General features: G+C 33.3%; 3 protein-coding genes across 3 annotated transcripts; 2 read left to right on the plus strand and 1 right to left on the minus strand.

The window, feature by feature from the left end:
• Nucleotides 1–1,416: 1,416 nt before the first annotated feature.
• On the plus strand, nt 1,417–4,459 carry LOC122588409 (protein ALTERED PHOSPHATE STARVATION RESPONSE 1-like). The gene is made up of 4 exons (XM_043760513.1): nt 1,417–2,221; nt 2,910–3,139; nt 3,253–3,461; nt 3,654–4,459. The coding sequence occupies exons 1-4, from the start codon at nt 1,492–1,494 to the stop codon at nt 4,393–4,395; spliced, it is 1,911 nt and encodes a 636-aa protein (XP_043616448.1). The 5' UTR covers nt 1,417–1,491; the 3' UTR covers nt 4,396–4,459.
• Nucleotides 4,460–5,476: 1,017 nt separating this feature from the next.
• On the plus strand, nt 5,477–6,040 carry LOC122587677. The gene has a single exon (XM_043759844.1). The coding sequence runs from the start codon at nt 5,477–5,479 to the stop codon at nt 6,038–6,040; it is 564 nt and encodes a 187-aa protein (XP_043615779.1).
• Nucleotides 6,041–6,974: 934 nt separating this feature from the next.
• On the minus strand, nt 6,975–9,740 carry LOC122589390 (NEP1-interacting protein-like 1). Its single transcript, XM_043761684.1, has 5 exons — nt 9,500–9,740; nt 8,565–8,743; nt 8,256–8,339; nt 8,004–8,171; nt 6,975–7,310 (listed from the first exon to the last, which is right to left on the minus strand). Exons 1-5 carry the CDS (start codon nt 9,657–9,659, stop codon nt 7,188–7,190), a joined length of 714 nt encoding a protein of 237 aa, XP_043617619.1. The 5' UTR covers nt 9,660–9,740; the 3' UTR covers nt 6,975–7,187.
• Nucleotides 9,741–11,618: the final 1,878 nt, after the last annotated feature.

Below are 11,618 nucleotides of genomic sequence, written 5' to 3' on the forward strand. Positions count from 1 at the left end.
CATTAACTCACCCCACGTGCAAGTCATGTGAGTGACATTTTTGTCATTTCAACATACTTCTTCATCCCATATAAGAATCTGCAATCCTTTCAATCAAATAAAATTTAAATCTATTTTTAAAAAAACCCAGATCTAAATATCTAAAACATATATCATCAAATCTAAGCAAAAATATATCTTGGTTACACTAACAATAACAAAAACAAAATCTATTATCTAACAATTTTTACAGATGTATTACCTTCATACATCTATATCTACTTTCACATACATATAGAAATATCCATCACCAACAATATCTGGCCACTGTCGTGTCTTTCCTCACCACCTTCTTTGCTCACCCACACACATATGTGTGTGTGTGTGTGTGTGTGTGTGTGTGTGTGTATCCAGTGAGAGATATGATTGGGATGAAGTTGGAAAAAGAGGCATCTGCTATGACCCTTTACGGGGGTTTTTGGATTTAGCAGCAGATTCATAAATCGATCGATCGATTTGGGAGAAAAAATAAACAAATTAAAAAGATGTCGGGAAACAATCATGACATGAACCCAGCAGCCGCCACCATAGTGACTGATTTCTCTTGTGTTTGTATTTTAAGGTGAACTTGGTATTGAAAGAATTTAATTAGGGATTTAGTTATGATATGAAGAATTGATTTATGTTAATAGATCTTGATGAAAGTAAGTATATGGGTTTCAGGTGCTGTTATATATGATTTAGTTGTGAAAATGGTTTTGAATGTAGCTGGTATATCAATTGCATAAAGATCCATATAGATTTAGATTAAAAATTATATAGATGTGTTTTTTTAAGGGATGATTTTTTTTATTTAAGAAGAAAAGGAGTGAATGAATATGGATTTGGAGGTCGAAAGTATATCGAATGACATCTTTAATAAAAGAGCATGAAATTTAAGAACACCCATACAAGTTTTATAATGTATTGATATACCGTTTTTGAGACAAAAGATTTTGAATTAATTAAAGGAATAAAATGATTTATGAAGGAGAGAAAAAAAAATGAGTTGTTGAAATTTGAGATGAGAAAAAAAAAATGAGTGTTTGAGATTTAAGAGTAATATAAGTATATTATGTAGAGATGTTTAAATTAGTGAATAAAGAAAAAAAATATATTAAATACTTCAACTCATCTTTTAAAAATTTAAAAAGTGATCCTCCTTTATAATGTATTTATTATAGATTATAGATACAACTAATGATAATAGAAATAAATCTTATTTTACCAATCAATATATCTCCTCAAAATATTACAAATTTACAACTTTACCAAGAAAATAAATAAAGTATACAAACATGAATTTAATTTCTATCAACTAAAGTGGTAGTAGCCTTTGGCATTTTCTTCTTTGCTAACGACAATTGTACTACTACTACTATACTTACCCACATTTCTTTCATTTCATTTTATTCCAAGACATTAATCATCATCACCATCCCCAACCATATTATCTGACATTAAATACTACAAATGGGTTGTACGATGTCGTTTCTAAAACACGCCGGCGGCGGCGAACACCCAGATGACACACTAGTGTCGGTGTGTCGTGAAAGAAAGAAACTAATGAATTCCGCCGTGGAACGGAGGTACATTCTTGCTGGAGCACACTGTAAGTATAATCAGTCCTTATACGCCGTCGCAATCGCATTAAGACTGTTTGTTTCACGTCATTCCATTAATGCTTCTGATAATTTCTTGCTTACTTACCCTGCACCCTCACCTTATCCTACGGTGGACCCTCACCACACCCAATCAAAACCACCACCCACATTGAAGGCTGATGATGACGTGGAAGGTAATGATAATGATGATGATGAGGAGGAGAGTATTGTTTGTGAGCATTTTTATGATGAGGGTGAGGTGGGTCCCACCACTCATACTACTGTGATGACGTCAGCAAATGAGTGTGATTTTATGGGGTGGGATTTTTTTAGTGATAATATGGTGGTGGTGAATAATAGTGAAGTGGGTGATGTGAAGAAGGGTAAAGAGGTGGGTTATGCTAAAATGAGCCAGGGGGTGAAGGATAATAATAATAATAGTTGTAGAATGGAAGATGAAGAAGAAGAGAAAAGAGGATTATTGGAGGCACTAAAACAAGTGGAAGATTGTTTTCTAAAAGCTTATAATTGTGGTCTTGATTTTTCTAAGTTGCTTGAATTCAACAATCTTGGCCCACTTGATCATCTTGACACTAAAGGTTATACTCCTCTCTGTTTTTTTTTTAATGATTCAAATGTTGGTTGTTAGTACTTAGTAGTTAATTTGTGACAAGTTAGTATTAAACGTTAATTCCAGGATTTGAACCGAGACCTCTAGAGCATATTGGCTCTATTTAGAAATATTATTTGCTTATTTGGACTAGGATCAGGATTAATGAAACTATTTTTTCTGACTTAATAGCTTATCATAGCTTAATATTGAAAAGTAAGGTCTTACCCAAAAGTTAAGCCACATAAAAAGGGCTTTTTTATAAGCTTAATCTAGTTGAGTCACTAATTTAAGGTTGACTACAATTTAGTGTATGATACTATACTATGATATGTGTTTTAGGGATTGAAAAAGTTTATTACTTGGGACACTAGCTCCAAGACCTCAAATGCATGGTTATTAGATTCAAAGACTCGATTATACCCAAGGAGATTATAGCTCGAAAATGGGGCATTTCGGTTATCTAAGGGGATGATGTCTTGTACTGGAAAGGTCTAGGAAATGTATGTTAATGTATACATGTGCATATCTTAGAACTTTGTTTTGCCAATATAGAGATGAAAGTAAAATTATGTTCATAGTATGCATATCAAAATTATGTTTTGTGACAGCAGTGCAAAACTTTTTTTTGAAACTCTGAATTCACCAAGAATAATTGGGATTTGTTTCATTGGCAGAAACCTCCCAGAGGTTAATCCCATCGATTGCATGGCATAAATCAAGTATAACCAGATCACCATCATGTAGAAGTCTACTCTCAAGCAGTTCAAGGAGTTCATCAACATGGACTGCATTCAATAGCAACTGTGATCTCTTTGATGAGACTGGAGGCATGGAATCCGGGAGCCATTTGTCCACTTTAGGAAGGTTATATGCTTGGGAAAAGAAGCTATGCGACGAAGTTAAGGTACACATCAGATGTACCCTTGTATACAACCTTTTTGTTGTTTTAACATTTGTTTTTATCTCTCTCTTTTTCTTTTTAATATAATTTTCTTGATCTATAATGATGTGTTTCAGGCTGGTAATGAAATGAAGAAGTTGTATGATCGAAAATCTTTGCAATTAAGCAAAGAGAAGGCTACCCACAAGCTAGAGATAGAAGATCATGTCAATGATTTATATTCAAGAATTTTGGTCAGCATGAAGATATGCGATTCGATCTCTAAACGAATAGAGAAAGTGAGAGATGATGAACTTCAGCCTCAAATCATCGAGTTGCTTCGTGGGTAATGATCTATAACTTTATGGAGAGGGCAAAATTGCACCACCCTTAACCAACTTAGCTACCCGGCTGGGGTCAATTGTCTATATAGTACATAGAATAGTAATGCACATCAAATTTATATGTTAAAAACTTTTCGATTTAAGAAAGTCAAAGTCAAACTTGACCAAAGGTTTGATCTCTTTGATTATTGCAGGCTAACAAAAACATGGAAAGTCATGTTGGAATTGCATAAAACACAAAGCCGGACAATGTTTGAAGTTAAATCATTCTCGTGTACATCACTTACAAACAACAAATCCAGTCATCTTGCGACTCTTCAACTCGAGGCTGAAATTCAAAACTGGCAGACGTGTTTTTCAAACTACATTTCTTCCATGGAAGCATACGTTGAAGATTTGACAGAATGGGCATACAGAACAATATCTCCAGAGCAAGAACTCAACACCCCGCCTCTTGTTTTCACCGTTTGTCGTGATTGGTTGGCTGTTACCAAGAATTTGCCAGATAAAGCAGTTACATATGCCATGAAGAGGTTTGCAAAAGACCTCAGAACCCTTTGGGCCCAGCAAGATATCGAACAGCAACAGAAGCGCAAGGTTGACAAACTCGTTACTGAGTTAGATAAGCGAGTATTTTGTTTTGAGAGGGAGGAAGGAAGTATAGTTAAGTGGAAGTCATTGAATCTGAAGAATAAAGTGGACATTTGGGCTGAGAAAAAAGGTCAAATGGACAGTTTTAAGGCAATGGTCGAAACTGAAAAGGCTAAACACAAGGAATGTGTTGAAGAAACTCGTCGGGTCATATTGGTAGGATTTCAGACCGGGTTTTCTTCAGTTTTTGATTCGTTAACGGAGTTTTCTGAGGTTTGTGTGAGGAAGTATAATGATGTTGCACATAATGCTATATCTCGATTGAATTATGTTCATAGATTTTAAGCTTGTGGACTTTAGTTCCGGAAACTTTTCATTTTATCTGGTTAAATTATATGCAGATATTTCATATGGGGGTTGATATTTCTATGGACTATTTTACTTCTCTTACGGGAAAATTTACCTTTATACCTCTATACATAAATCTCAACCAGGTAATTATTAAAACAATTTCATGACAATCTCCACCTCACTATGTAATTACATTTAGAAGTTATATTTTCTATCTTCAGCAATCACATTTGCCACATTATACATATAGATCCTCGTTTGAAATGAGAGGAGACGAGGGCATAGCTTTGAACTGAGGTATTTGTTCTTTGATTTCATTAGCTTGCAAACTGATTGATTTCTAGTCCATGCTTTCTATTTTATTCGGTGGTGTGTAAAGAACAAGAGAGGGAAGTCATGGGTTAGTCTAGTACCAGGATCCATTAAACTTAACTTCTAATACCATTTTTCACGAGTCATAATTCTCAATACGGTCTTTAACAGTATATGGAAGATTGAGATGTAAACAACCTTACTCTTGTTAAGGTAAAAAGTTGCTTTCAGTTTTCACCTAAAGTAAAAAGTGACCTGAGGCCTTATAGTAAGGATTGAACGACTTCTACATCTAGAGATAAAAATGTTAAGTAATTAGATTTCTTACTTGTATAAATCTAACTTACATAACAGATGCTTTTTATTTCCATGTTTTCATCAGAATAATACCCACCTACCTACAAAATAGAAAAAGAAAAAAAAAGAAAACTCCACAAAAAAAGATCAAAAATAGAGGTTTAGGAGGGATGGGGGTAGAAAGGTAAATTGGTCATGTTCAGTTTCACTATTTGACTAAATAGTCCATACTCATGACTTTGTATCAACATTTTCATCACAGTTACAACTCCGCCCAATTCAATTTCCCGATCATCATATTCTCTCCAAACCCTAGTCAAATCTCAGATAACAACTAAGAAAAATCACACATAATAATTAAATTAAATTAAAATTAATAATGATTCCGGCGGATCTAGTACTCCAAGCCTCCTTTATCCTAATCACAATTTTCATGTTTTTATGGATGCAAAAAATCCCACAAAACATGTTCACAAAATACCGTTACAGAAACCGACCGAGTTACGATGCCAAACGACACTTTATTCTCGGTGCCCAGCTTTTATCCAAATCAAGATCAACAAAAGACCGAACATCTTCCTTAAAACTAGCCAAATCGGCTTCCGAGGAAGCCGACAAATCCATATCATTAGACCCACGTGACGCCGCGTCACATATATTAAAAGCATTGGCACTTGATGCACAAGGGTTTAGTACGTCGGCAGTGGAAGCGCTTGATGTAGCGCTTTCAACGCTGACTGCTAAATCCTTGAGTAGTAGTGAAAGAGGGGATGCCCTTTTTAAAAGGGCCGAAATTAAAATGAAAGTTAAGGGGAATAAGAGAGGTAAAGTGGATTCGGTTGTTGCGGATTTGGTTGAATCGGTTAAGTTGAAAGGGGATAATGCTGGGGCTTATCGCCTTTTGGGCGAGTGTTATGAGAAAAAGGAAATGAGGGAGGAAGCGGTTGAGGCTTATGAGCGCGCCGTCAGGATTGATCATGAATGTGGCGCGGCTCGTGATGCGTTGAACCGGTTGGGTTCAATGCAATGAGTGAGTCAACGAATTGAACATTGAAAGATTTGGTAAAAAGCTTTGTGAGTTTTCAGTTGTAACTTTCAAATGTGAGATTTGTAATGTAGCAATGAAGATTAGACATTAACAGTTTGTGTGTTCATTGTTGTATATTGTTATCTGCTGTTTTTGTTGAATTTCAAGTGGTGAGATATCAATTGCCAACCAAAAATACAAAAGCTGTTAGATATGTTCACCCCATGGAAACAACCGTACCCGAGCTATAGGGAGTTAGGGACTGATGGAAACAAGAAAAAGGTTATTGATGTAGCCTTAAAGATGGCTCTTTGGAATGGTTTGGGACTTAACAAAAATGAATCGTGCCCTTGGTATTTGAGCTGTTTTGTTTGGCATGACGGGTTAGTCTCTGTTGACTTCAGTTTTATTTTCGTATATTTTCACTAACCTGGCTTTTTGCTCGGTCTAGACCTATAAAATAAGACCCGTTGGATTTGATTTGGTATCTGGGTTGTCGTTGCAGGCATTTTTAGCCTTACACCACCTGGTTATTGCGTAATTAGCTTCTTGTAATTTGCTTTCTTTTTGTTGATGGTGTATCATGGTTCAGATTTTGAAATATGTGGTACAGTAGTGACATAATCAAGTTAACAAACATGTCGAACTTTTCCCTTTTTTTTCAGAGTTTCGCTTGGATATTTTAAGGTTTACCACCGTTATAGCTGTATGAAATTGATACACTAAATGTCTTTAGAGGTTAAGAATATACCAGCAACCTCATTTCCCCAAACTAAAGAAACCCCACGATCAGTTGACTTGTACCTCTTGCGCACTTTCGTTATTCAGAATAGGTAGGCAAAATAGCATGCCTTCTCGAGTTAATAGAGGAACCATACATACAAACACGTCATTTTGTTTAAGTTGAACAGAAAAGGCAAAACACAGGGATAACACAGAACTAGCAAGATATATCATATATACATTGAAACTATACGTTATAATGTTATATACAAATCAGTAATATTGACCCTCAGTTGTATCATTATACACATAATACATTATAGATACATACATACATATATCATACTAAAACTTAGGGTTATTTCAAGTTAGTTAAAGCAACCATGGGGTCATATTAGAAAAAGAAGATGAAAAAAAAAAAGAATCTTTAAAGATCCCTTCTACATAATGGACAAGACCCATGTCTCACCAGCCATTTATCAATACATGGTAGGTGAAACATGTGATGACATTGTGGCAAACTTCTTGCTGTTTCTCCAAGTTGAAAATCCTGAAACAATCCAAAGTCCCAATTAGAAGAACACAAATCATACAGAGGACTTCTTGAAGGTTCAAATCTGGGCATTCGCGTTTAATTACTAACTTGGTGAAAACCAACTAGCATTTGCCGTTAAAAATAAATAGACGACTTGTAGACATGAGTCCAACGTTTACTACTACTAGTACCACTACTTAAAAATTACATCATTAAAGAATAGTTAGATGTCTAAAATATCATTCAAATAATGATCCTGAGATTGAAACTTGTTTTGAAATTTTATGTAACATAGAGTGTATTACTTGCAGAAGGAAAGGGAAAGCTGTATGTCAACATATTGCATCTACCGTGACAACAAATAACCAGATAAAAATCAAGTTGAAACTTGAAAGCTTACCCGAAAATCAAGAATTTGCCAATTTCACCCGACAGCCTAAATGTATTATTCAGCAATTTCTGAACAACATTGGGTATCAAAAGCAAAAAGTTGACTAATAAATTCAACTACCGCCCAAGTTGCCATATATTCAAGTAATTGTTTATAAATCTAGAAGGTTAAGCATTTTCTAAGTCCAAACTGAGTTTGACACTCATTAAGCTAACAACATATTGATTATTTGTCTGAAATGCTTTTTTCAATTCAAACTAAAACAGAGTTTTTAAACGAAAATCAAAGTTACTAAATTCTAGTAATGATGGTAGTACCTGAAGGCACACCGAGCAAGAGACTCTCTCCCCCGAATCATCCACATCATTTCTGTTGGTAATTTTGATTTTGGGTATTTTTTCAACAGAATATTCAGGCAATCCTTTAGAACCACCAATGTCGAATATGCTATGAAGATCATCAAAGCTCGTTTCAATAGCTCCCATCTAAGTTAATGGCAAAACAGTTCTAAACGACCAAAAGAAGTGAAGTAATTCTAAGACAAGAATATTAATTCTGTTTCTATATACCTGACTTTGAACTGCACTTAACATTGCTGGACCAATACGTTCACGAACAAGTCTACCGCTTATCAAGCTTACAATGACATCAATCTGTAATAAATACGAAAAAAATGGATTAGAAATTGTCAAACTAAGTAAATACCTGGCTTAATGAAAAAATTCTCGAGGTTCAAAAAATGAAAGTAAGAACAAGAAGCAACCGTTTTCATGCTTTCCTCGTATCTACTTTTCACTGACTTAACCATATAAATCGTATCTTTGAAACGTTTTTTGTGATTTATTTCTTGAAATTGTTGAGAAAGTAAAAATGCTCACCAAGTATAGAATACAACCAGTCCCAGATTCATCTGTTTTCCACAAATTAAGCGAAGATTCGAAAACTTCAATAGAAAAAACAGCACCAGTAATGGCTCCAACCGCAGCCCCTCTAGCAAAACCACTCTCAGTTTCTTGACCTATCAAGGCTCCAGTCATTGCTCCTAGTAAAGTTCCAACTGCAAGACATGGCCATTGATGTCATTTTTATTTATTTTTTCACTTTATTGCCTTAGAAACTTGAATTGTAGTTCCATAACAAGCAAAATAAGGTAATTTTATTTAATTAGAAATAGATAAAGTGTCAAGTATTTTGTGTTTTTTGACACTTTTTCGGCTAGATTTTTCGTCCTAATGGGTCAAGTACATGATGTCCAACCAAGTTTAGCCAAACTAACTAACGCAAGTTGGTCAATTTAGGACAATAAAACAAAAGATGTAATGCTAATCATTTCAATTATTATTATTGATAGCTTATACTAAGTTATCTAATGTAAAATAGACATAATTACATGAGCATGAACTTTTTATACCCTGATTGTAAAATTTGCACCTATGTAGCTTTATTTAAAATATCACTTTATATATGTATTGATATTGATATTTATCAATGCATAATTATTATCAAGCACGCGATACAAAACATTTTCTTGCATATTAACCTTAACCAAAGAAAAGATTTATAAGGAACAGAGGAATTCAAATGGGAACTCAGATACCCTAAGCTTGACATAGCAAATTGATGAGCAAAAAGCTTATTAATTTCTATAATTAGAAGGAAAACAAAGAAATCCCAATTCATATAATGAAAAGCCCACATCAAAATGCCAGTAAACTATTCAAAACAAACCTCCATTTTCAAGAAACTTAAAACAATAACAATTTCTTTATATAAACACACAAAAACACACAAAAGGAAAGGAAAAAAGACATACCCAATGCAAAGAAAAAGGTGAAAATTGCAGAGCAGACATTGCCAATAATAACAATAATAGCAGGGGTGAAGAAATCTTTAAGCTTTATAAATGAAAAAGGAGAAGAAATGTTTGAAGGGTTGGAATTTGAATAAGATGGATATGAGTACAAAGAAGACATGATAAATTATGATTTCTTTTTTGTTTGAATTTGAATGAGAGAAGTTATTATAAATAGAAAGATGAGAAGAAGAAGAAGGAGGTGACAAATATACTTAGAGGTTAAGAGAAAAGAAGCTGAGAAGAAAAATGGAAAAGGAGAGCATTTATAGCTTTGTGACTTTGTTGTGGATCATCCATCAACTATGTTTATGCGAGAAAACACTTTATACTCATTGTCTTCTAATTAATAATTTTAAGGATGGAGATTCTCTCGATAATTTGAGGGTAAAGTTTTAATATTCATATTTTAATTTTTTAAATTAAAATCAAGGATTAAGATTTAATATTTATATTTTAAATTTTTAACCTTTGATATTAAATCAAGGGCCAAGATCCTTCCAATTTTACCCCTCAAGTTGAGATAACTTGAGGGGGTCTCTACCCTATTTTTAATTGGACTTGGAAGAATTGAATTAGACTAAAAAGCAAAATAAAAGAAAAAATTATCCGATTAACCCATCTGATAGAGGTTTTAACTTGTGTAAGGGGCATGGCGTGCGCCGTGAACCATGCGTCAACCAGCTAATACATTACGTGGTGTACCTGAGTTGTGCATCAAATGTTGAATCAAATTTGATGTAAAATGAAAAGTTTCTTTATGTCTTAAGTTTATGGAGAAAACTTAGGTAAAACATGTAGTACCTATCTTAGGTAAAACATGTGTATATCAGGGGAAAATTATGTAAAATTCAAAGAAAGTTATGTATGTTTATCAAATTCAAAGGTTTAATTTGTAACTTTTTTTAGTACTTAAGATAGGTAGTACAAATCATTTTGCCTAAGTTTATTCCAATGAATAACACTACCATGCATAATCTCCATATAATTTTCACTATCTTCTTATATGTAAATTTTAAAATATTTTATCATCTAAAAGTTATACTATGAATTAGTCAATGAATAACACATATTTGGTATAAAGAAAAAACATAATATTACATGATTAAAAATTTAAAATAAATGGTATCTAAAATGGTGTAAATGCGAAAAAGTTTGATGTTGCACCAAAATTGGTCGTACAACATGAAATGGATGGTTTATACAGAAATTCCAAATTTGGAAATATTTGTTATAAACCTTTTAAGAGCTTACAAGTTACAATAGCTTGATAGTATAGTTTTCATAAAGCAAATGTCATAAGCTTTGCTTGTCGCAATGCAACTTCAAGATTTATTAAAAGGAAAAAAAAAAAAAGTTCATTAATCGTAGATACTTATAACAGTTGTCATAATTGGAACGAATGAAAACGTAATTTACAAAAAAACTTTATAAATTGTATTTAACGGGTTTAGTTTATTTGTTTTCCAAAAACTCTTAGTTTGTGGCACCAAATAAAGGTACTTGGAATAATGGAGTTCATAAAAAGGCGTAATATAAAATTACTTAATTAAATAGTACTAAACAATTTAAGTTTATTTTTTCAAAAACTCTTGAAGTTATATTACGTCAAACAAAGCCTTAAAATAATTTTTAAAAACTAGTTAGAAAACAATACTTATGTGATAGTTAGTTTAAATCTTTATTAACTAATTTAAATATCTTCATATAATATATTTATTAATATTAAGTTATATACAATATACATTTTCCAACCTTAAAAATATATATTATCCATTTTACATCAATCACTTTTATATTAATAACCACATCACAGCCGTCACCGCTACCACCATCATACCCAGTGGCGAAGCCACTTTACACCGCCATGACCCATCCTAACCGACACATTGAGTATTATATATAAACCTATGCTATATTTTTGATCCGTTGAAATGAGATGGCCCAGCCTATTTCTCTTTTACGTCGGATGACAATTCGTATTGTTGTTATATTATACTGTTACTCCTAATACTTATACGATGTATGGATTTTTCAAGTATGTACATTGTGAATAATATTTCCTTTCTTAGAAAAATTG

The sequence above is a fragment of the Erigeron canadensis genome, chromosome 2 (genome assembly GCF_010389155.1).
Source record: "Erigeron canadensis isolate Cc75 chromosome 2, C_canadensis_v1, whole genome shotgun sequence".
In the NCBI taxonomy this organism is placed as follows: domain Eukaryota; kingdom Viridiplantae; phylum Streptophyta; class Magnoliopsida; order Asterales; family Asteraceae; genus Erigeron; species Erigeron canadensis.